This window comes from Odocoileus virginianus, chromosome 12 (genome assembly GCF_023699985.2).
Source record: "Odocoileus virginianus isolate 20LAN1187 ecotype Illinois chromosome 12, Ovbor_1.2, whole genome shotgun sequence".
In the NCBI taxonomy this organism is placed as follows: domain Eukaryota; kingdom Metazoa; phylum Chordata; class Mammalia; order Artiodactyla; family Cervidae; genus Odocoileus; species Odocoileus virginianus.
The window spans coordinates 37,236,001-37,262,657 of record NC_069685.1 but is presented as its reverse complement, the minus strand read 5'-3'; the positions used below and the strand labels follow the sequence as shown (position 1 = coordinate 37,262,657).

At 40.3% G+C, this 26,657-nt stretch overlaps 1 protein-coding gene across 1 annotated transcript in view; it reads right to left on the bottom strand.

The window, feature by feature from the left end:
* The window catches only part of SPMIP2 (sperm microtubule inner protein 2), a 123,181-nt gene that overhangs the window by 47,695 nt on the left and 48,829 nt on the right, over positions 1 to 26,657 (bottom strand). Inside the window, exons 2-3 of the mRNA XM_020901446.2 lie at positions 23,839 to 24,071; positions 8,188 to 8,246 (exon numbers count right to left, since the gene is read on the bottom strand). Coding sequence (XP_020757105.2) covers positions 8,188 to 8,246; positions 23,839 to 24,071 — 292 coding nt within the window. The remainder of the gene's footprint in view (positions 1 to 8,187; positions 8,247 to 23,838; positions 24,072 to 26,657) is intronic.

Genomic DNA, 26,657 nt, shown 5'->3' with positions numbered 1-26,657 from the left:
CCAGGTTGGGTGCATGAGACAAGTGCTCAGGCCTGGTGCACTGGGAAGACCCAGAGGGATCGGGTGGAGAGGGAAGTGGGAGGGGGGACCGGGATGGGGAATACATGTAAATCCATGGCTAATTCATTTCAATGTATGACAAAAACTACTGTAATGATGTAAAGTAATTAGCCTCCAACTAATAAAAATAAATGGAAAAAAAATGTTTATAATTAACAATACTCCCCATCTCTCTCTGCTCCCTGTCCCAGTATTGCCTTCTCCAAAATCACTCACTTTCAGCTCATTTGCTTCTTCAGGACTTCACTCAATATTTGTATAAAGTAAGTGCTCCCTGGGGAGCCCCCACTTGCCCTGCTCCTCCTCTGGGCTCCTACACATCCACTTTCCTGGTCTTCTCTTTTACCATCTTGAGAATCCTCTTTGCCTGTCACCTTTGTTGGGTCTCTTGTTTCTTTGATCATATTCCTTTCTTTTTCCTGGGTTTTCCCTTATTATCTTGCTAGCTGATATTCTCCAGTTGCTTCTTAGGAAACAATGCATTTTGGGAGTACATACATGTGTGAAAAAGTCTCTTTTCTACCTTCCCACTTGATAGTTGAGCAGGGTATAGAATTCCAGGTTGACAGTCACTTTCCAGCAGACAGAGCAGTCATTGACCAGTGTCTTCGAGAGCCTAGGATCCCTGGCAAGAAGTGTGATGCCTATTGATTCCGGATCCTTTGCACGTGTCCTAGTCTCCCTCTGCAAGGCTTGGCAATTGTCTTCATCCCAGAAGTGAAGTTTCACAGTGACATGTCTTAATACAGTTGTTGTCATTTTTCTTTGATAGAGCCTTTCAATCTGGAAATTCATGTATTCCCTTCTGAGAAATTTTCTTACATTATTAATTTTCTTTCTTCTGTTTTCTCTGATCCCTTTTGAGGTCTATTAGACACTAGACTAATTTAATTTTAATTTCTTTCTTTCTTTCTTCTTTTTTACTTTCTTCTTTTCTATCTCTTGGACTTTCTGTTCTACTTTTGTGAGATTAACTCTATAGTGTGAAATATAATGTGAAATAGTGTGAAATTTCTCTCCCATACTGAATCTCTATACTCATTGTTTTTCCTAACAATGTAATAAGAATTTTAATAGATTTATTTAAATTTATTTATTTCAATGTATTTCATTTAACAAATTGAGAATGTTTATTAACAGGATGCCCTGATTTGCTCAGGATGCCTTCAGGTTAGTCTGTTTTCCAGGTGACCTAATTCCATTAGCTTCCTGTTTTACTTTCAAAAGTGTCCTATTTTAGGTGATAAATACATGGTCACACTGTTTACTGAGCATTTACTATATGTACCAAGTACTGTTCTAAGTGCTGTATCTGTAACAACACATCTGTATAAAACATATACTCCAGAGGAGTAGACTCTGCTATAATCATTTTACAGATTGGAAATCTGAGGCATAAAGAGTTTAAATAACTTGTCACAGGTGCCACAGCTTCCAGGTGTTAAAACGGGGACTTGAATGTGGGAAGTGTCTTCAGAATCCCCCCTTTCCCCTCTATGAACTGTAATTATTTGTTTTTAAAGATATTTAATTAATTAATTTATTATTGAGGTGTAGTTGATTTACAGTATCATGTTAGTTTCAGGAGTATAGCACAGTTTTTAATATATATATATTAATATATGAATTATATATATGAATTTTTATATATGAATTATATACATGAATTAATATGTGAATATTCTTTTTCATATTAACTTCCCTTATAAGTTGCTACAAAATATTCAGTAAAATTCCCTGTGCTATAGAGAAGGTTCTTGTTGTTTTATCTATTTTATATATAGTAGCATGTATGCATTAATCCCAAACTCCTAATTTATTCCCCCTACCCCCTTTGGTAATCATAAGTTTACTTTCTATGTCTGTGAGTCTATTTCTGCCTTGTATATGAGTTCACTTGTATCATTTTTCTAGATTGCACATGTAAGTCGTATCATGTGCTATTTGTCTTTCTATGGCTTATTTCAATCAATATGACACTCTCTAGGTCCATCCATGTTGCTGCAAATGGCATTGTTTCATTTTCTATGGCTGAGTAATATTTCATTGTATATATGTACTACATCTCTCAATCACTATAGATTCCACTTCACCATTGCTTGCAATCCCTTATTTGGGGGATATTAGGCTATTCTGACTTTGCATCACTGCAAACACTTTTGGACCCCTTTCCAGCTAAACCACCTCCATTTTTTTCCTGTAGGAGGATAAATTCCTGGTGAAGCCAGCTTTTCTTGATTCTTATTTCAGCACTCTTTCAGCTATGCCATGCTGGGCACCTTCTGAGAATGGGAGCTGACAAACAAATGCTTTGATTATAGGAAGGCAGACACAGGAGAGCCAACCCACAGCAAAGAGCTGTGACCCTCAAATAAATGAAAAGTTAGGGGATGTTCTAGTTAATTTTGACTTTTTAAAACTAACGTTGCTCCTCTCTTCTTGACTGACACCTAGTTTGGTCACCCTCACCTAGGAATCTGCAGCATCCTCGACACTCACACCCACGATCCCACCATCTACTGACAGTGTCTGTCCATAGGACTGTGAACCAGCCCTTAAGACATTAGTCCAAAGACAAATGATACATTGGCAAATAAGTGGCAAAGAGGCGACTTCACAGTGACATTAAGGGTATAGTCACATTGGCAGTGCCTTTCTGGATGGAGGTTTGCCTGTGAATGTGTCTGTTGATTTCATAATCTCAGCAAGCCTTTCATGTGCATGGATAACAAGTTTTCCCAGGGAGGCAACCAGAGATTTTCCTAATGTTCTCCTTCTAAACGCAGCTTAAATTTCGTCTCACTCAGGAAGTCCTCATGACCAAAAGTCCTCCAGTTTTTCTGGCTTGAGCTGTACCAATCTGTGCCATTCTGAGTACAATAAGAACAGGGATTTTGTCTTTTATATCTGATTCACCAAGTATTGAGTAACCCTATATGTCAAACTCTATGTTAAAGGTAAGGAAAAGAAAGCAGGATACTGCTATGCTCTACAATTTTCAGTAACGTGTAACTTTTACAGATTTCACTTCTCAAAACAAAAAGTCCCACTGATTCACTATTTGCAGTACATTCTCTTATAAACTGACTCTTCATTTGATTGTAAACTATTCTCCCACTTCCTATCTGTGCTTTTCATTCTTCTTATTGAAATTAGACTTACTGTTTGTATATATTGGAAAACACCCAGCTGCGAGAAGAAGAGACCACATAAAAATGAGTTAATCATCAGGTCTCCTGTCTAGAGAAACTTATGTATTTAAAACAAAAGAATGTTTCCTTTAATTCAGAAGGGAAAAGAATAAAGTCAACCCACAACTGGTTATTGTGATCATTCTCCATCAGTGGATGTTGTATTGAAATCTTCTTTTTCCATCTATCTGTCCTGAAAGTTTGTGAGTGACTTGGGCACAAGCGCCCTCCTTATTACTTTTTAAATTTTGAGAACTTGTCACATAGCAGACCTTCATCTCAAGTTTGCTGAAGTATGTTTTTACCTGTCCTTATTAGTAGTAGTGAAAGTCACTCAGAGGTGTCCAGTCGACTCTTTGTGACTCCATGGACTATACAGTCCATGGAATTCTCCAGGCCAGAATACTGGAGTGGGTAGCTTTTCCCTTCTCCAGGGAATCTTCCCAACTGAGGGATCCAAACCCAGATCTCTTGCATTTACACTTGTAAATGAGGCTCAAAATCTTGGCTCTCCCCCACCTACCCTCAAGATCAGGACTGCTAGGGGAGCTTTATTCAAATAACGACAATTTTAGATGCAATGAATTGGATAGCACACCATTGATTCAATAACAGATTAGCTTGGGGGCAGAAAGAGAGTCACTACATCTGTAAACAACTACCATAAACACATCCTGATTTCAAGAAAGTTAAATTTTCAAAGTATGTGAGGAAATCCTGTCATTGTCCTTGACTGGACTTCTGGTCTCAAAATCAGAGCAGTCTCTTGGCTCTGTTACGTCAGCCGACAATTCTTCAATGCTGCTTATATGCCCTCAACTCATTCTTCTCTTCCTCCAGTGCTTTTTCTGAGACCATTGATAACTTCCAAATATTTGCGTTATTGTTTTCTTGGATTTCCATTTCCTTGTATAAACCCTCCTCTTTGAGTTCTTCCCTGCCTTTTACAGCCTCCCATTGTTCTCAGGTCCCTGCCTCTGGGGGGCTTTCCTTCTTCCATGATGCTCACTCACCTTTTCCTCGGTGTGGGTGCCCCAGGCTCATCCCCTTCTTCTTTCAGTCCTCACAAGTCATTCTCAGCCCTGACTGATCATCAGAATCACTTGAAGAGCCTTCTGGAAAGATTCAAGCCCAGATCCCAACTCAGATCTGTGGAATCAGTCAACTTGGACCGAGATATTAGTTCTGTAACCCGTGTTTGTGTACCTTACTTAGCATCTGAAGCTCAATTTCTTCTCCTGTAAAATTAAGATAATGCTAAAAATCTCTTTTGTCCAATCTCTGAATACATTCTTACTCCTCGTTGTCACAGCAAACATCATCACTTCTCATTTATTTGAAGCCTGCGTTCCTTTGAAAGCTAAACTCAAATTCTTTCCTTCTCACAACCCTCCACCATCACAACTGATTTTGGATTGTTTACAGAGCGCACAGAACTCAAGAGCAACTTGTTGAAATGAAACTGTTTCCTGGCTGAGCTTCACAACTATCTTGTCACTTTTCAATTTTTTTCTCCATGCAGCACTTCAATATTCCAGAGTGATCTTTTTTAAAAAAAAATGGATCACATTGTTCCCTATTTTAAATCCTTCAATGAATTCTCTTTTTTAAAATGTATTTATTCATTTATTTTTATTTTTTTGGTTGAGCTAGGTTGCTGCACACAGGCTTTTTCTAGTTGAGACGAGTGGGGGCTACTCTCTAGATGCCAATGCATCTCATTGTGGCGGCTTCACTTGTTCAGAGCACAGGCTCGAGGCACGTGGGCTTCAGTAATTGCTGCACAAGGCCTCACTCAGTAGGTTCATGGGCTTAGTTGCTCACAGCATGTGGAATCTTCCCAGACTGGGGATTGAACCCATGTCCCCTGCCTTGGCAGGTGGATTCCTATCCACTGTATCACCAGGGAAGTCCCCAGTGACTTCGATTACAGGAGATGCTGGATTTATTGAATGAATGCAGTTGACTGACGACAGAACATGCAAACAGTCGGGGAGGCTAAACACAAATCTTGCCCAGGAAGGAGATGGCTCTTGGCACAGCTGAGAGAACGCAATCAGATGGGCACACCTGGAGCTGGTAGAGTCATCCTCTTTCAGAGCCTCTGCCAAGCCTGAGAGTGGGGCCAGAAGGTTTGTAAGCAGCGGTGTCCCAAAAGTGCAGAAGCACTGACCTCCAAAACTCTAAGGAGAACGAAGGCATTATTGATTCTGCACTCCTGTAACAGCAATGCTGGTTGATCTCTTTTCCCTTAGAAATCTGAATTATATGTTCCAATAGACGACAAGTCTAGGTTTTCCTCTTTTCCTGTAACTGAACATACCTTGTGCTAGACATGTTTCCTTTAGGTTACCAGCTGCCTTAAGAGAGTGCCAATTCAAGCCATTGTGTGACTTCAGTAGGATTACATTGATTAACCAACATTAATGCATTATGATGGTTTCTAGGCCAACAGCATGAAATGAGGGGCTTTTAACCAAAAAAGTTATATTTTTGTTCTTTCATTGAAAACAGCCATTTATATAGTTAAAGGCCCCACCCTTCACCATCCTGCTGCTGTCTTTAACAGGCTGGTTCCCTCTTCCTGCACTGTGCTCTCATCTCACTCGCTCTGCCCCATTCTCCCCCTTAATGAAATCCCTTACTACTATACAGTGGAAGTGAGAAGTAGATTCAAGGGACTAGATCTGATAGACAGAGTGCCTAAGGAAGTATGGATGGAGGTTCATGACATTGTACAGGAGGCAGGGATCAAGACCATCCCCAAGAAAAAAAAATGCAAAAAGGCAAAATTGTCTGAGGAGGCCTTACAAATAGCTGTGAAAAGAAGAGAAGCAAAAGGCAAAGGAAAAAAGAAAAGATACACCCATTTGAATGCAGAGTTCCAAAGAATAGCAAGGAGAGAGAGGAAAGCCTTCCTCAGTGATCGTGCAAAGAAATAGAGAAAAATAATAGAATGGGAAAGACTAGAGATCTCTTCAAGAAAATCAGAGATACCAAGGGAGCATTTCATGCAAAGATGGATTTGATAGAGGACAGAAATGGTATGGACCTAACAGAAGCAGAAGATATTAAGAAGAGGTGGCAAGAATACACAGAAGAACTATACAAAAAAGATCTTCACAATCCAGATAATCACGATGGTGTGATCAGTCAGTTTGAGCCAGACATCCTGGAATGTGAAGTCAAGTGGGCCTTAGGAAGCATCACTGTGAACAAAGCTAGTGGAGGTGATGGGATTCCAGTTGAGCTGTTTCAAATCCTAAAAGATGATGCTATGAAAGTGCTGCACTCAATATACCAGCAAATTTGGAAAACTCAGCAGTGGCCACAGGACTGGAAAAAGTCAGTTTTCATTCCGATCCCAAAGAATGGCAATGCCAAAGAATGCTCAAACTACCACACAATTGTACTCATCTCACATGTTAATAGGGTAATGCTCAAAATTCTCCAAGTGAGACTTCAACAGTACATGAACTAAGAACTTCCAGATGTTCAAGCTGGATTTAGAAAAGGCAGAGGAACCAGAGATCAAATTGCCAGCATACGTTGGATCATCAAGAAAGCAAGAGAGTTCCAGAAAAACATCTATTTCTGCTTTATTGACTATGCCAAAGCCTTTAACTGTGTGGATCACCACAAACTGTGGAAAATTCTTGAAGAGGTGGGAATAGCAGACCACCTGACCTGCCTTTTGATAAATCTGTATGCAGGTCAGGAAGCAACAGTTAGAACTGGACATGGAACAACAAACTGGTTCCATATTGGAAAAGTAGCACATCAAGGCTGTATACTGTCACCCTGCTTATTTAACTTATATGCAAGTACATCATGAGAAACGCTGAGCTGGATGAAGCACAAGCTGGAATCAAGATTGCCGGGAGAAATATCAATAACCTCAGATATGCAGATGACACCACCCTTATGGCAGAAAGCAAAGATGAACTAAAGAGCCTTTTGATGAAAGTGAAAGAGGAGAGTGGAAAAGTTGGCTTAAAACTCAACATTCAAAAAACTAATATCATGACATCCAGTCCCATCACTTCATGGCAAATAGATGGGGAAACAGTGGAAACGGTGGCTGACTTTATTTGGGGGGTGGGCTCCAAAATGACTGCAGATGGTGATTGCAGCCATGTAATTAAAAGATGCTTGCTCCTTGGAAGAAAAGCTATGACCAACCTAGGTAGCATATTAAAAAGCAGAGACATTACTTTGCCAACAAAGGTCCATCTAGTCAAGGCTATGGTTTTCCCAGTAGTCATGTATGGATCTAAGAGTTGGACTATAAAGAAAGCTGAGTGCCAAAGAATTGATGCTTTTGAACTGTGGTGTTGGAGAAGACTCTTGAGAATCCTTGGACTGCAAGGAGATCCAACCTGTCCATCCTAAAGGAAATCAGTCCTGAATATTCATTGGAAGGACTGATGCTGAAGCTGAAACTCCAATACTTTGGCCCCCTGATGCAAAGAACTGACTCATTTGAAAAGACTCTGATTGTGGGGAAAGATTGAAGGCAGAAAGAGAAGGGGATGACTGAGGACAAGATAGTTGTATGGCATCACCGATTCAATGGACATTAGCTTGAGCAAACTCCAGGAGATGGGGAAGGACAGGGAAGACTTGTATGCTGAAGTCCATGGGGTCGTAGAGTCGGACACGACTGAGTAATTGAAGAACAATGCAGGTATAAAATAGATAATGAGATAATGAGAACCTACTGTATTGCACAGGGACCGATACTCAATTCTGTGTAGTGAGCTAAACCAGAAGGACATCCAAAAAAGAGGGGATGTAGGTAAACGTAGAGCTGATTCACTTTGCTGTACATCAGAAACTAACACAGCATCGTAAAGCAACTCACTCCAGTAAAAAGAAATTAACCCTGTTACTAATTTAGGAGGAAACATTAATTAATTGATGTAAGTATGCTTACCATGGGCTCTGGTATCTGTGGCTTAGTTTGTCAATAGCAGCGTGACTGAAGTCTTCATACTGTAAAAAGAAGAAAAATCAATGGGCATAAACAGGTCTGAGAGTCTGGGTTCCTAGTCAAAGAGGAGGTCAGGTGGAGCAATTAAACAAGAAATGCTAAATTCAGTTGAGGAAAGATGGCCTTTTGATTCTTGAACTGAGAAGAAAAGGTACAAGAAGTAAAATAAATCTGACCCTCTGTGCTTTCCCTGCCCTCTCTATAAAAGGACAGGTGTTGGGTCTGCAGAAAGTGTCATCTGCAATCTCGAAACATCTCATGATCCTGTATCTACATGAGCAGGCACTCAAAACCAGGACTTACCATTTATTTTTTATTTTTCATAGTGGGTCCTTGTTGGTTACCAATCTTAAATAGTGCACTGTGTACATATCCATCCCAACTCCTTAACGATCCCTTCCCCCCAACAACTATAACATGACATTATTTAGGCTCAGCTTAGCTTTTTTACATCACCTTACCCTCAAGTGAAAAGATGCTCAACAGCACTAATTATTAGAGAAATGCAAATCCAAACTACTACGAGGTATCACCTCACACTGGTCAGAATGGTCATCGTCAAAAAGTCTACAAATAGTAAGTGCTGGAGAAGATGTAGAAAAAAGGTATCTTCTTACACTGTTGGTTGGAATGTGAAGTGGTGCAGCTGCTATGGAAAACAGTGCGGAGGTTCCTTAAAAACCTAAAAATACAACTACCATATGATCCAGCAATCTGACTCCTGGGCAGATATCTGAAGAAAATTATAATTTGAAAAGATATGTGCACTCCAATGTTCATTACAGCATAATTTACAATAGACAAGTTATGGAGCATCTTAACAGCATCATCTACAGATGAATGGTTAAAGATGTGGGATATATATACAATGGGCTATTACTCAGCCATAAAAAGAATGAAATACTGCCATTTGTAGCAACATAAACAGACTTAGAGATTATCACATTGAGTGTAATAAATCAGACAAAGGCAAATATCATTTGATACCACACGTGCAATCCAAAAAATTTATACAAATGAACTTATTTACAAAACAGAAACAGACTCACAGATATAGAAAACATACTCATGGTTATTACCAAAGGAAATGGAAGAGTGGAGGAAACATTAGGAGCTTGGGATTAACTGATACAAACTTCTTTATATAAAATAGATAACAGACAAGGACCTACTGTATAGAACAAGGACCTATACTCAATACCTTGTAATAACCTACAATGGAAGATAAGCTGAAAGAGAATCTATCATCTATCTGTTTGAACCACTTTGCTACACACCAGAAACTAACACAACACTGTAAATGAACCTCAAATACATCAATAAAAAAGAAAAAAGGGGGAAAAGTAGCAAAATCATACCATAATGTTAACCTTAGATAAATCACATGGTACTCTTTTTTATCTCCCCCGTTTTCTTCCCTTTTCCTCAAGCTTTGCTTTATAATGCCTTTCCTGATCAAGGGTTGTGTTGGGAAAGCAGATCTACTTAAGTCATTTCTCAGTGATGAAGATCTGAAAACTTGATCACTTCTAGATCTTTAATGTCCATGTGTAAAATAATAAACAAAAGAAGGGACAAAATAAACAAGACTTAAATGCAAGGCTAAGCCACTATTCCAAAAGTTTGAAAAGTGATACTCTGTGTTTAGGACTTTCCTGGTAGCTCAGTGATAAAGAATCCTCTTGTCAATGCAGGAGATGTAGGTTTGATACCAGGTTGGAAAGATGCCCTGGAGAGGGAATTGGCAACCCACTCCAGTATTGTTGCCTGGAAAATCCCATGGACAGAGGAGCCTGGCAGGATACAGTTCATGGGGTTGCAAAGAGTCAGACATGACTGCTTAGCAACTACATAACAACAATCTGTCTGTAATGGTGAAATCTTTGTTTTTCAACTGATTTCTTTTTTAACTTTTTATTTTATATCGAGGTATAGCCAATTAACAATGTTGTGATAGTTTCAAGGGGACAGCAAAGGGACTCAGCCATAAATATACATGTATCCATTCTCCCCCAAACTCCTGAGTCTCAACTGATTCCTGACACCTATTCCCTGAATATCAATCTTATCAACTGACTTACAAATAATTTTATCAGTTTATGGGCAAATTTTCCAGGGCTGGGATAATCTTTGATTTTTGTTCTCATTTTTAATAACCCAAACTTTTACTGGTTTAATCTGGAAAGGTTTTCCTTAGAAACACATAATGCATTCATTAGCCTCTAACCCTACCCTATTTCTCCTATAGTTATCAGCACATAATGTCATAGAAATTTATCTAAAATAAGCTGACCCTTCTCTGTCTTTTTTCTTTTTTTTCTTCTCTGTCTTAATTAATGAGATTCATCATGATTTATTTGTACAGTTGTGCTTATTTTGTTGTTAAAGCTAATGAAATTCAGAATAAAAAAAATTTTTTTTTACTGGTCAGTTATTCATAAAAGTGAAGCAAAGACTGATTCAAAAACGAATTCAGCACCTTCATAGAAACAGGTAACAACTGAGTAGTATTTGTTGTATGCTAAGGAGATCAGTAAGAATCTTTGCAGTTATTTTGCATGCTTTCAGCTAGCAAAAATAATTATAACTTGAAATTGGATATTCCCTATTAAGCAATCTTTAAATAAGTCTAGGTATTAAAGAAAAAGAAATATCTGCTAATTACATTCAGATACTGTGAATTAGGCACAATTTCTCAAATGAGCTATTAAATTTAAGTGAAATTAATTACAGACATTGGGGTCCATTCTAATTAATAATGAAAATCATTGCTTAATATTTTTACTTTTAATCACAAACCACCTCTCCTCTAGAAGTGACATTACTGAGGAATCCTCTTAGTTTCTTGCCAGGCTTAACTCAGGGTGTTTTTCCTAATATAACCAGTTATGACTTTTCTTACTAGAAAGGACCATTTCCCATCTCGGTAACTAGGAGGACTTTCTCTTCAGTAGGATGAGTACAATGGCCATGCATTTCAAGAACAGCGTAACACTAGGGTTTCTCTTGCCATCCTCCTCCTTGGTAACATAGAGCTCTTATACCAAACAGTGGAGTGGAAAATCCCCTAAGCCTACCTTTTCTTATGCTAATGTAATTTTTTCTTCACTTGCCTCCATTTGCAAAATATTACTGTTAACCCCTTAGCTGCCTTTCTTCCCACAGCCAGGGAGAAGCATTCTCATTGTTGGTGCCTGGTCACCAAATTGCATAATGCTGCCTATTCTCAACTGGAACTATTGAAGGAAGAAAGGGGGCATCGAGCCTTTGTGTGGATAGAGCATTTGAAGCATTCATTTTACATTCAGAGCAGGGGTAGAAACAAAACAGTTCTCCCTGAAAAATGTCAGTGTTTAAGGCATGGATTCTGTGATGCATTTTTCTTACTAAAAAGCAAAAAGAACAACAATGCAGAGGCCCATAATTCTTTTCATGCCAAAGACTATGGAGGCTTGAGCTGAGTACCAATTTGAATTATATCCTGATCTCTCCTTTTTTTATTGAACTGTTTTTAAATAATTTGAATTAGTTCATCAAATTTTAGCAAACAGACTAAACATTAAGTTTCCTGTGTTCCTTGACTCTGACCATAGTTATGTGTTTTCTATAGAGTATCCAAATAATGAGAAACATATTCCATTATGTTTCTAAAGTGCTTACCATAATATAATTTTAAAATTCATGTAGGTAAGAAAACATAGTATAGTGAGGCATTAATAATACCAGATCATACTTCTTTAGACTTATTGTACTAGATACTATGCTAAGTGCTTTACACATTTATCTCACCTAATCCATTTGACAATACTCTAAGATTATAATGATATTACATAACATTATTTTCCCTGTGGAAGGCAGAATTCTAAAGACCCTCAAGATTCTCACTCCCTTGTACATATACCTTCTTCCAGGTACTCAGCCAAATACTAACCTAGGTACTGCTGTGAAGGGATTTTAAGGTATAATTAAGATTCCAAATCAACTGACTATAAGAAAGGAAGTTTCTCCTTGGTGGCCCTAACTTCATCATTCAAGCTCTTTAAAGGACCTGGGCTCCTCTGGGTAAAGGGCATTTGAAATGTGTGAAGGATTTGGACATGAGGGAGAGTGTCTGTTACTGGCATTAAAGATAGAGGGGACAATCGACAAAGGGATGTGGGCAGCTTCTTGATGTTGAGACTGGTCCCTGCCTGACAGCTGCAGAGAAATAGGACCTCAGTCCTATAGCCACAAGGAACTGAAATCTGCCACAAACAAATGCACTGGAAGAGCCCCCAAACCTCAGATTGGATCATTGTCACAACTGACACTTTGAAATTCAGCTTAGTGAGTTCTGAGCAGAGAATCAAGCCTAGATTTCCCTGAACTTCTCATCTACTTCTGATCTATGATTTGCTTCTGTGAGCAAATAAATGGTGTTGCTTTAAGATGTTAGTTTTTACTGCAGCACACCAGGCTTCCCTGTCCTTCATTATCTCCTGGAGTTTGCTCAAATTCATGTCCGCTGAGTCAGTGATGCCCTCCAACCGTATCATCCTCCACTATCCTCTTCTCCTCTTGCCCTCAGTCTTTCCCAGCATGAGTCAGCTCTTCACATCAGGTAGCCAAAGTACTAGAGCTTCAGCTTTTAACTTAGTGGCAATAGATTATGCTCAACAGAAAACTAATGCAATGCCCATTTTATCAATGGGAAAACTGAAACATTATAAAGGATAGTGGGCAGATTAGCATGCAAATAGGGGAAAAAAAAAATTCTTCAGCTGGCTCTTTTTCCATATTCAGTTTTTCATTAAGACCACACACATAGATTTGTCTTGAAAAGCATTATAAATGCTAACTGCCTTATTTATCCTCAGAGAGAAGGCACATTTCTGTTGTTTTTTTTCTGTACTTCTCCAGGGAGATTAATGTTTTCCTTATCCACGTGATAATTCAAGATACATGAGGACTTCTAGCAAGACTAGAACTTATTCTGTTGGGAATTGTTAGGATTTGTGATGAGTAGCCAATCATTCTGCAACCAGTCTTTTATCCATAGTTGGCGGATGGTCCCTACCAGGGTCTGAAATATGAGTGGACTCAAATGTTCAAGCTACAGGAAAGCTACACAGGAGCTTCCCAAGTCTCTGCTTGTGTCCAGGCCACAGTTCCTGAAATATAATTAAGTGCCTGGTTGGCGACTGCCCTCACCCTCGGAGTTTTCTAATGTGTTGGCACTGTTGTTAATTCAAAGGTCAGGAAGTGTGTTCCTCCCAAGTTAATTGTCCAATTAGCTTTACAGTACAGAATTGCACTAGGGGTGATGGCACAGGCTTTGTGAACATAACAGTATAACTAAGTTTCAGCAAAAAATAAAAAGAAAAGCTAAGTAGTCCTTGAATCACTATTGAATAACCTAGGAGGAGAATAATTCTCAAGCTCACGCACACTTAAAAGCTCATTCCACACTCCCCTCCCCCACCTCCTTCTGCAACTTGGTTTCTTATCAAAGACTGCATGAAAAAAGGACGAGATTTCAGTCTCCATTTCCCATCATTTTTTCATGATCTTCTAGGCCGTGCTAAACATTAGGAAGAAGGCTATGGATGCTGTAATAGAAAGTCAAGTAAGACAGATCTCACACCTCAAGTTGCTTACAGCCGTTTGAGATGTGGCTGGCACTATGCAGGCCAATAGTCACCCTAAAAACTTCAACAATGATGACAACACAGAGAAACTTCCTATGAATTCCTCCCCACTGCAAGAGCCCACAGGGGCCCCAAAGCACTTATTTTCAGTGCCATTTTCTTTGTGTCCAGAGACAGTGGGACCACATACCAGGGGCGTCTCTTTTGAATGGGTTGTTTTCAATTTGCTCAATTAAGATTTCTTGAGTCCTGGGAAGAGAATAGCTAGCTCCAGATTGCAATGCATTCTAGGCACTTTTGTCAACACAGCTGACATATTTCAGAAGTGTTATATATGAATAATAGGGAAAACTATAATCCTAAATTTATAATGATATTAGAATTTCTTCCAAACATCTCAAAAAACCAGGATAAATGCCAGATTCCGAAAACATATGTCCTGTTATTTTAGCCACTTGTGCCTGGGATATAGATCAAGCCCAAGTTTCTGAATTCTTGACAGTATATTCAAAGAAGCCTGATTGTGGAGTTAAATGTGAAGTTTACTAGAACCCATTCTAGTTTATACATTTTTCTTAGCTTTGTATCTTGTTAGCATCATCAAACAATATTTGTTGAAAACCTCTGGAGTATGCTTAATATTAATTTTAAGAAGTGCAATTTTTTTTTAAAGGTTATATTTTCATTGAAAAGCATACTCAACATGTATGTTACGCTCTACAGAAGCTGATAACCACCATGGCGCATTTTTAGCCTTCTTTAATTAGAAATAAAATCACTCACTAGGCTCTAAATTGCTTTGAGTTTATTTCCTTCCTTCCTTCCTTCCTTCCCCCCTCCTTCTCTTTCTTTCTATCCTTTCTTTTGTTTTCACATCTCCACATCCTAACAAAAGATGTGAGAATCAGGATGTCTGGTTTTTTTTTAGTTCACCAAAAATCATCCACCAAGTCACAGCCAGAAGGAGGAAGCCCACACTGACTGGGAACCTGGGGCTGGGGAGCCTGGTGATATGTGGAGAGAAAGTGCCCCAGGTACCAACGTGCTGTTCACAGAACCGCTTTGGACACAGCGCAGGAACCGCACGTCAGTGATACCTATCTCACTTTTTGCTTTCATGGTCTGTTCCAGAAAGGAAGCATTGAACTTAAAATTTATTTTCTGGGAGTTCAGATACAAGTAAGTTCCTTCAATCCGTTTGAGGAATCTGATAGAAAGCCATGACTTTCCTGGTAGCTCAGTGGCAAAGAATCTGCAGTGTAGGAGACACAGGTTCGATTCCTGGGTCAGGAAGATCCCCTGGAGGAGGACATGGCAACCCAATCCAGTGTTCTTGTCTGAGAAATCCCACGGACAGAGGAGCCTGGCGGGCTACAGTCCATGTGGCTGCAAAGAGTCAGACATGGCTTAGCGACTGAACAACAACCACAATAGAAAGCCAAGTTTTATGAAACGGGGAAATTTTAACACCTGTGTATTAGGAAGTTAATGTTAATATGGGGTTAACCAAAAAGTTAGTTCAGATTTTTCCATAATATCATGTGGAAAACTCAAACGAACTTTCTGGCTGATCCAGTATATTATTTTCCCCCAAATGGAGGGCTATTTGGGCTTTGTAGCCAAGGCTTCTCCTTGCTCACAGATGGTCACTGTGTGGCCCTCCCAGACTAGCGGCTTTCTGTGGTCTCAGGAAAGCCACTACTTTATACAGCACTTAAGGATGAAAGGTGCTAATGTAATTATTTTTATATTAAACAACAAACTCTTAGGACTCAAATAACTCGTGAGAACTAAACACGCACGCACCCATCTGGGAAAGAAACAGCAGCCACTCCAAGCCACACCTAATTTTAGAAAAGTTATTTTCTCTTTTGCTTTCATAACTTGATTGAAAAGGGAAGCTTTGTTATCTTTTAAAAGTCTTCCGTGTTGCTAACAACATGAGTGTGAGATCTTAGGAATTTTAATGAGACTGTGAGTCACCTAAATGAACCCAAACATAAATGAGAAATTTGTGGTGAAAAACACCCATAAATTCTGAAATGTGTGTGTGGGAGTCTACACACTGATCAACTCCATACCAACAATACTTCTCTATTTTAGGTTAATTTGAAAAACTTCCAGGACACTGTTGTGTGAAGGTGGGGTTTGGAAGAATGCACAGGGTGGGGCTGGAAGGATGTTTGGGAGGAATCTCACTTCTCTTTTTTTCCAAATTGCCAAAGATTATATTTGATGATGTTTTGGGGGCTTCCCTTCCCTGGTGGCTCAGAGGATAAAGCGTCCGCCTGCAATGCGGGAGACCCGGGTTCAATCCCTGGGTTGGGAAGATCCCCTGGAGAAGGAAATGGCAACCCACTCCAGTATTCTTGCCTGGAGAATCCCATGGACAGAGGAGCCTGGTGGGCTACAGTCCATGGGGTCGCAAAGAGTTGGACATGACTGAGCGACTTCACACACACTTTGAAACGCTATAAAGAACTTATTACATAGAAACTTGAAGATAATAAAATTAAAAATAGAGTTACTATTTTATCCTGCAGTCCCACTTCTGGGCATATATCTGGAGAGCACTACAATTTGAAAAGATGCATGGACCCCAGTGTTCATTGCAGCACTCTCTGCAATAGTCAAGACATGGAAGCAACCCAAATGCCCATCAACCTAGGAATGGATAAAGACCATGTGGTACATATATGTGATGGAATATTATTCATCCATTCAAAAGGATCAGATAATACCATTTACAGCAACAGGGATGGACCTAGAGATTATCATACTGAGTGAAGTCAGACATAGAAAGACAAGTATCATATGATATCATTTATACAACAAGGAATTACTGTACAGCACAGGGACCTATACTCAATATTTTGTATTAACATACAAAGAAAAAGAATTTGTGAAAATAGATATATGTACATCTCATCTGTATGTATAACTGAATCACTGTTGTACCCCCGAAACTAATACACTATTGTAAATCTACTATACTCCAATAAAAAGTTTTTCAAGATTTAATAAAGAAACAAAACAGAAAATAACTATCACTGAGCTCTTTCTTATTGTATCAAATAGGTGGGTTGTATCTATTACTGATGACTCATTTTGGTATTATGAATGAAGCATCTTATGTGCAAATGATGCAGAACGGGGTACCGGTAGACAGTTGAGGCCCCATGAAGAATGGACAGGTGCTTATGAGACAACACAGCTGGGCCGGACCCAGCCAGACCCTGCCGCGTGGAAAAGTGCTCACCCAGCTAGGCGCCTCCCACTGTGGCTCCAGCCCCATATTCTGACTTTGTTCCCCGTCTCACATGCTGGACTCCCACTGAGTCCCTGAACCCACAGCCGAGGCTGGGATCCTGGTTCCATCACTGACCCCCTGTGCAGCCTCAGCAAGGGGCCTCAGCTGTCAATACCTCCATCCCCTCCTCTGTGAAGGAAAAAGAATCATAGTACCCTCCTCACACAGTAAATATTCAAGAGGAGCTCGTTTTTTAAAAATCCATTTTACTGGAGTAGAGTTTATTTAAAATGTTGTGTTAGTTTCTGCTACAAAGCAGAGTGATTCAGTTATATATATATATATGTTCATATTCTTGTGGCTTATTATAGAATATTGAATATAGTTTCCTGTGCCATACAGTATGTCCTTGTTGATCATCTATTTTATATGTGGTAGTGTGTCTCTATTAGTCCCAAACTCCTAATCTATCCTTTCTCCATCCCCTCTCCCTTTGGTGACTGTAAGTTTGCTTTCTATGTCTATGAGTCTGTTTCTGTTTCATAAATAAGCCAATTCCTGTCATACTTTAGATTCCACTGTTTTTTTTTAATGAACCTGGCCAGCCAAATTATATGTGCTGTTTATACAACAATATGGAGACCAGGACTACCCTGGTAGTCCACTGGCTAAGAATCCACCTTCCAATTGCAGGTTCAATCCCTTGTTGGGGAACTAAGATCCCATATGCCTCAGTGCAACTAAACCCATGCAGTACAACTAGAGAATCGATACCATATGATAAATTTCTTTCTCCATCTGCCTTACTTCACTTAGTATGACAATCTCTAGGTCTTCCATGTTATTGCAAGTGGCACTATTTCATTCCTTTTCATGGCTGAGTAATAATCTGTTGTGTATATGTACCACATCTTTATCCATCCATCTGTTGAATATTTCAGTTGTTTCCCTGTCCTGGCTATTGTAAGCAGTCCCGCAATGAACACTGGGGTGCATGGATCTGTTTGAATTATGTTTTTGTCTGGATGTATGCACAGGAGTGGGATTGCTGAGTCTGTTTTCAGTTTTTTGAGGAACTTCCATACTGTTCTCCACAGTGGGTACAACAACTTACATCCCCACAGAAACAGCTCTTTCGTGTTTACTTTCTCTAAAGAAATTCATGGTGAGAAAAACGTTTCATAAAGAAACCAACCTTGGATCAATTTATTGAACAGCTCTCAAGAAGTCTGTTCCCATGTCCATCAAACTCAGAGAAGCCCTCTGTGTTCATAACGCAGGAATTTGGGTCAAATAGGAGGCAGGAGTTTCAAAGCCTCAAAAAAGTTTCCTTTTTATTATATCACACTGTATCCTATATACATATATTACTGATGCATCCCCATGGTTCTCTTTATTTATTTATTTATTTTTTTTAACTTATATGGACACATTCTTTAGTATTCTTCCTTATCTTTCTAAAAACATGGAAAGGCTAGCCCAGCATGTTGCATTGTCACAAATACTAGCTTGTCAACCATCTCATAACAGAACATTCCTCCATTATACACCCTTTCTTTTTTCTTTTTTTTTTTATTAGTTGGAGGCTAATTACTTTACAATATTGTAGTGGTTTTTGTCATACATTGACAAGAATCAGCCATGGTTTCACATGTCATGGTTCTCTTTATTACCTTCTACACATCATTCAAGGTGTGATACTTTATGATATATTGGCTGTAATATCTGTTATGACTAATTGATTTAATATGGTTATTGGGATTACACCTAAGAAGAGTCAGTCCTCAAGTTCAGTATCACATTGTTTCTGTGGGAAAACCAAGTGTCTTAAATTATCTAGCCATGAGGTCAGATGCATGAGCAGAAAACAGATATGACAAAACCAGGATTAATGGAAGTCCATGGGTGGGATACATGCCCACCTGTGAACCACTTAGAGAAGCTCTTCAGTTTGAAACCAAAGGTTTCAATAGTCTCCATATATTTTTAAAAATATTAATGTATTTACTTGTTCATTTGTTTATTTTTGGCTGCTTTGGGTCTTGTGGTGCATAGGCTTCTCTCCAGTTGTGCTGCAAAGGTTTAGTTGCACCGAGGCATGTGGGATCTTAGTTTCCCAACCAGGGATTGAACCTGCAGCTCCTGGAATTGGAACGCAGATTCTTAACCACTGGACTACCAGGCTCCAAGGTACTACCAGGACTACCAAGTCCTGGTCTCCATATATTATTGTATAAACAACACATATACTTTGGCAGAGACCAGCTCCATTAAAAAAAAAACAAAAATGTACTGCTCTTAAATCTATGAAAAAAACAAAAGCAGTGATCTTCATTGGTTTATTATACATATATCATTCCTGCATTACGGCCCCACACCAGAGTAGGAAATAGCTACACACACGAAGACCCAGAGGAGAGACCTGATGTTGTGATTTTTACTGACCTCTGAAAATATGGGGAAATTTTTCAGGTGTCACTCAACCTGGAATTTATCTTTCTACACAAATCCCGATGACCTATAGTCCCTTTCCAGTGCCTCCAAAGAGGAGAGACCATGACCGAGCAGGAAGCAGCTGCCCCAGGCATGTCACCAAGTCTGCTGCAGGTGCCCGAGCTTTCTTAGCAGCCGGTCTTACAGGAACCTGGAGCAGTGAATTGGGAAGAGCAGCTGTTCAGGCTGTAGCAACCCACTAGATGAAAGTTTGTGATTAACATCCAGGTTCTGAACTATTGCAGGGGGAGCCGCTGAAGAGTCTCTGCAATCAGAAACAAAGTGTCATCTTCGTGGGACTCTTACAGATGCAGGCGGTGGGGGATGGGATCGAAGACCACCAAGGACAGGCAGCCAGAGAGCCTGCCCTGGGTTACATCTCGTGAAGGAATGGTCCAGCTCCTTGGCGAGGAGACTTGAATTCAAGGCACAGGCACTCACAGTTTACTTGTGACTGGGGACTCATTTCTAGGTGTAGAGGATGAGTGTATGTGTATCAGTTCAAATGTCACTTTCTTCTCATTGATTGGAAGAGGCTGCCTGGAGACTTTCGAGGATAAGGAGTCCAAATCTGGGGCTGTCTTGGATGTAGGGGAAGGGGGAATGGAGCCAGGCCCTGCATGTGGGGTTGGGCAGGGGTTGAGGGGGAATGAACAAACTTGGTGACAAATCCTAGGCCTTAACTGGTAGGTAAATCGTATGTGGTTCTTGACCTGTATGTACAGTCATTCTCAGTGCATCTTTTTGTTCTCATGATAAAGTTTTAAGTCTAAGGAATCCTTTAATCCTGGTGGTCCAGTGGTTAAGACTCCATGCTTCCAAAGCAGAGGGTATGGGTTCAATCCCTTATCAGGGAAATAGATCCCACACGCCGCAGAGTACAGCCAAAAAAAAATCAAACTTAAGACAGATACATCTCTGAAAACATTTACTGTCAAAGGCTGGGGCACAGCTGACAAGCTGTCACAGCCTGTGCCAAACAAGGCCAGCTCCCACATGAGCCCCGGGTGGGGAGAGCTCTGTCTGGTTCACACGCAGTCCCACCAGGTTATGAGAATCGCACAGCCGTGCAGGGCTGAGTATTAGAACCGTCTGTGACATTCCATCCAAAGAAATGGAATAAATCCCTTCCTGGAAGGCTAAGTTGCGGCTGACGTGGGTCTTGGATTCACAGCTCCACACACTCAAGACAGAGACAACTCGAGGTCTGTGCACAAAAGCTGGGCATCTCCTGAGACAAGCCACGAGGCCACCCAAGTTCTGGACTCTCTTCAAGTCAGCTGGCTTGCTTTTGGTGCATGCTCTTCTCACTAGTGATCACTTTTGATATTGAACCAGGTTTCTGATCTTCGTCGTCATTGCCTGAGTGGAACAGGGTGCAATTTAGGAACCTGAGCCCTCTTTCTGTTCCACTGGCGATGGGTGACATTAAATACAAAACCACAGTCCTAACTACTGACATCGGGGTGTTAACCTCGTGCCGGGCACTGCTGAGTACGTTCCTTGTGTCCTTGTATTTATAACTCACAACAGAACAGGAATGACCCACTCCAGTATTCTTGCCTGGAAAAGTCCATGGACAGAGGAGCCTGGCCCAGGCTGCAGTCCATGGGGTTACACGACTGAGCATGTGTGCATGAGGGTGGAGGGAGATGGGTTGGTAGCAATAAGCTGGTAGAACTAAAAAAACAAAAAACAAACAAAAAGAACAAGAGTGATACCTAGAGAGTTGCTTTTTTCCAGAAAAAGTTGAGATTTTTATTATAATTACATGGAAATTATTTTTATTGTTCTGATAAACTTATGATATAGAATCTTTATGATTCAGTCTTTATGATATTGAATCTTTCAATTCACAAACTTGATATATCTTTCCACTTATTTACATCCTGTTTCAATAGTTTTATCATTTTTCTCCATTTTTCTTTTTATTGATGTATAGCTGATTTACAAGGTTGTACCAAAACATCTTTTTTTAAGATCTATTCCTACATACTTTATATTTGCTGATGATATTGTAAGTAGTATCCTGTTTCGCTGCACTTTCTGTTTGTTTCTGATATATAAAAATAAAATTGATTTTTACACCTGGATTTTGTGTCCAGTTGACTACCAAATTTTCCTATACTTCGAGGTATTCTAGGTAGACAAACAGCAAATAATGATAGTTTTACTTCTTCTATTTCAATCTTTACACATTTTATGCTTTTCTTTTTTTCCTTACTGCCATGGTTAAGACCTCCAGGACAAAGCTAAATGAAAAAAAAAAATCAGGATTTGTGGCATCCATGTCTTGTTCCTGGTTTTAAAGAGAAATGCTTTCACTGTTTTATCAAGTATCACTATTGTAATCACCTTTTTTTGTAGATAATCTATATCAGATTAGGAAATTCCCTTTTATTCCTAATTTAAGCTAAAAGTGTTCTCACTTTTTGGGTTTAGTATGTAAGTAGGAAAACATTATGTTGGGAAGTTAAGAAGCATATCAGACCTAGAGACTTGCTGTGTGGCAGACACTGTGCCCAGCAGTTGGCAGAGATTTCTTCATGCCAGCCCAGTAAGGCAAACGCTCGGGTTCATGATGAAGAGACACAGCACTCTTGAGGAACTGACCCAAGGTCTCTCACAGCTGGGAGGTGGCAGGAGTGGGATAGGAATTCAGGTGGTCTCAGAAAGTGGGCACCCAAACACCACCATGGACAGAGGAGGCTCAGAGACCCAGGGAGGTCACAGAGCTGAACTTGACCAGAGGCAGGAGTGGAGCCCACACTGTCTGACCCCTAAGCCTGAGCTCCCAGCCACTCTTGGGTACTGCCGAAGGTTGGTCCAGAAAAGGCTTTACCTTTCTTAACCATTCTGTATAACACTGTGGGCTTCCCAGGTGGCTCAGTGGTAAAGAATCTGCCTGCCAAAGCAGGAGATGCAGGTTTGATCCCTGGGTTGGGAAGATCCCCTGGAAGAGGAAACGGCAACCCAATCCAGTATTCTTGCCTGGATAACTCTGCACAGAGAAGCCTGGAGGGCCACAGATCAAGGGGGCGCAGAGTCGGACAAGACCAAGCATGCTTGCACATGAGGTTGCACTAACTGCCTGAGGACTTAAGGCAACTGATACATGTTCAATTTGTTGCTGCCTCATCGATACATATTCAATTTCCAGGCAAAGGCCTGCCTGGGAAAAAGTCTGAATCCTCAGATTTTGCTTCTAAAATCACCTGTGCTCTCTCCTGTTTCAGAGGAGACTGGCTGTGCTTACGCCTGCATCACCGGAAGGAGGTAAGGCACGCTTTCTCAGAGCCCTCCCGCTACCCTCCCTCGATGGCCTGACTTCAAGGCACGGTGATCCGTACAGTGGGTTTTGAATCTCTGGGGCTGGTTTCTAGGTTTGTGGATGGCGTCCAGCACAGGCTGCTGCGTTACCACCACCCACTCACCAAGCCGCTCAAGAGCGGGGGAATGTGTGTGAATGTCACCACATAGACGGGAATCTGGATGCATGCCAAAGCCAAGTGCAAATGCTTTTGGATTGCCTCCGGCTTCCTTCTCTTCACACCCCTCCTCTCATGTATTCAAGGGACTTAAAGGGGGTGATGGCAGCCAAGTACTTTTATCCACACACTCATTTTTCTGCACAAGCTCCAATCCCATTGCTTCTCAAGGACAAGTCTAGGACATGACATTTCCTATGGAAGCAAACTCAGAAAGCATTTAAATCAGAAAACAGTTGGTAGGGAGGGCAAGTGAAAGCTGTTATCATTTACTGTACTGATGGTGAAACAGAAGCCCTACAAATATGATTTTTTTTTTCCAATTCCTAGATCAATACCTTTGATGTGAAAAAGTTTAATGTGAAGAAATCTTGGAGACATATTTAATATTATGGATACCAAAGAGCTGTCACTTAGAGGTTTTTTCTTTTTATGGTTCCTGGTGTTTATTTGAAAGCAAGTCTTTCTTGGAAAATCTGACATACAGATTTTTCAATACATGATGGAGCATTTTACTAGTAAGAGTCCTTATGACATTATACCCAAGGCTAGAAATCACAGAGATATTTAAAACTTTTTCTGTTTACTTGATTTTGACTGTATTGTTATCTGCTTCAATTAACTTTAATAATAAATTAGTTGTAAAATTAGTCTGGAAAAAATAAACTGACTATTCATTGGGAGGAAAAAAAAAAAAAACAATGTTTGAGGAGGAGAATAAATTTAAGAGCAGTACCTTGACGTGAAAGCCAGTCTGAAGCCTTGTTTTGTTGATAAAATCATACTGTGGTATTCCCCAGCCAATTTCACCAACGTACTCAGGTTTATATTTAGCTGGCAAGCTTCTATTCGAGGCAGGCCTCCATAAATATCTGAGATCTCCAGTTTTCTCTAATGCAGGACACTTTTCTCCTATATAGGCAGTGTGCTGAGCAACTTGAGGGAGGTGATCCTTTACATAATCTGGGCCTTAAAACAGAAAGAAAAAAAAAAAACTGAAAATCTCTGCACTTTATTCTGAGAAGCTTTGGTTATTCTAAATGGTGGAGATATTACTAGCCAATGATTTTGTGCATTCACTAATGATTGTGTGCATTCACTATGCTCTAGGTGCTGCCATAAGCTTTTTAGATATGTTAATTCAATTGCTCCTTATAATAACCAAGAGAAGTATGGAGTATCATTTTCCCCAGTTTATAGATGGGGAAAATGAGGTCCAGAAAGATTAGTTACTTGTCCAGAGTCACAGCTAACAAGCCTTTCACTCCTTGACAGGCTGTCTCACAGATTGGGCTCTTAATCACCCCACTACATGGCTTTCGTTATAACCAATTGAATACAAACATGGTCTTTGTTTTTATTTTATTGAAATATAGTTGATTCACAGTATTGTGTTAATTTTTTCTACACGGCATGACCTTGCTGTTTATCCATCCTATACATAAAATAGTTTGCCTGCTAATCCCAAACCCCCAATCCATCCTTCCCTGCTCCAAGTCCAGCCTGGCAACAATAGGTCTGTTCTCTAAGTCTGTAAGTTTGTTTCTGTTTCATAGATGATGTCATTTGTATCATTTTTTATTCCATATATAAGCCATTATATATAATATTTGTCATTCTCTGACTTACTTCACTTAGTATGATAATGTCTAGGTCCACCCATGTTGTTGCAAATGGCATTATTTCATTTTTTGTGATTGAGTAATACTTCATTGTATATATGACCACATCTTCTCTATCCATTCACCTGTTGACGGGCATTTCAGCTGTCTCCATGTCTTGGCTGTTGTGAATAGCTGACACAATTCTATACACTAAAACTTCTCACTTACACCACATTTTCAGGATGTTGGTCTTTAGACATTGGAATATTTTATCTAGAGAGATAAAATCCTGAAATGAGGATTAGAAAATTCCCCAAATGTATTAGAAGCCATAGGAAGATTGGAGAAAATTGTCAGATTAAGAGGCCCAAAGGCAGGGGCATTAAACAAATATTGGTATTTTAACTGAAAGATAATGAACAAAAAGGAATCAATGAATTGTGGAAGTGGGCCAAACAAGCAAAAATAAGAGGAGATCTGGGAAAAGATGGCTTGTATACAATTGGTGTTGAAAGCTGATGATGTAAATGTGTAAAGTGAAGCCAAGAAGGGTTTGATTAGAATAGACAATGAACTGTGGCCCAGGAAGGGTCTCAGAAGACCCAGAAGCAAAGTGGCTGAAGCACTGTCTGGGCAGATCAGAGACACAAAAAGGAGCATCACTCCTCTAACTCAAGGGAAGCCCAGACTTTGGAGACAGAGGTTTTGCTATGGTCATGGTGTCGCTTGGTGCCTTCTGGCCCCAGGGACCCTCTGGTTTTGTCTTGGGTAATTGAGCTCAAGGTTTTCAGAGAATACAAGTGGTCGGGGGTTTGACTAAGTGCTCTGATGGAGAGGTCAGTATAACAAATCTGTGCCTAGAAAAATCCTCCAAGCTTTCCAAGGAAACTGAAAATGAGAGAAGTGGGACTTCCCTAGGGGTACATAAGAATCTACCTGCCAATGCAGGGGACGTGGGTTTGATCTCTGGTCCAGGAAGATCCCACATAACATTGAGCAACTAAGCCAGTGCACCACAACTACTGAGCCCATGAACCTCAACAAGAGAAGCCACTGCAATGAGAGTCCCCATTCACTGCAACTAGAGGAAGTCCATGCTCAGCAATGAAGACCCAGTGCAGTCAAAAACAAATATATCAAAGTAAATACCTTGATGCTGGGAAAGATTGAAGGTGTGGGGAGAAGGAGATGACAGAGGATGAGATGGTTGGATGGTATCACCGACGCAATGGACATGAGTTTGAGTAGGCTCTGGGAGTTGGTGATGGACAGGAAAGCCTGGCCTGCTGCAATCCATGGGGTTGCTAAGAGTCAGACAGGACTGAGCAACTGAACTGAACTGAATTGAATTAAAAAATTAAAAAAAAAAAAGAAAACATGAGAAATAACTCTTCAGACGCAAGACCCAGTCAGGTGATTCCCCAGCTTCCTAATCACTGTGCTCCCTGGAATGTCTGTGTGTTGACTGGCTCGTTTCCTGTGATGAATCCATTATGACTGCAGGTTCTCACTCAGGCAAAAGGACTCTGTATAGAATGGCCCGAGCATGAAAACCTGTTTTCTCTCCCAAGTTAGCCAGTGCTGAGGGCTCACTTACAAAGCTCCTGCCATAAGCACAAATTTGCAGTCTCCTCCAAACAGGATGAAACTGTGACTGTTTTAGTCTTGCTGGAATTTCAGGGTATGCTTAGGCTGGTATTTTCTTAAGTGTGAAAGTGAAAGTGTTAGTTACTCAATAGTATCTGACCATTTGCAACCTCTTGGACTGTAGCCTACCAGGCTCCTTTGTCCCTGGGATTTCCCAGGCAGGAACACTGGAATGGGTTTCCTTCTCCAGGGGATCTTCTGGACTCAGAGATCGAGCCCCGGTCTCCTGCATTGTAGGCGGATTCTTTATCTTCCGAGCCACAAGGGTAGGCCGGTGTTTTCCCAAATGTTCCCCCAATGCTGC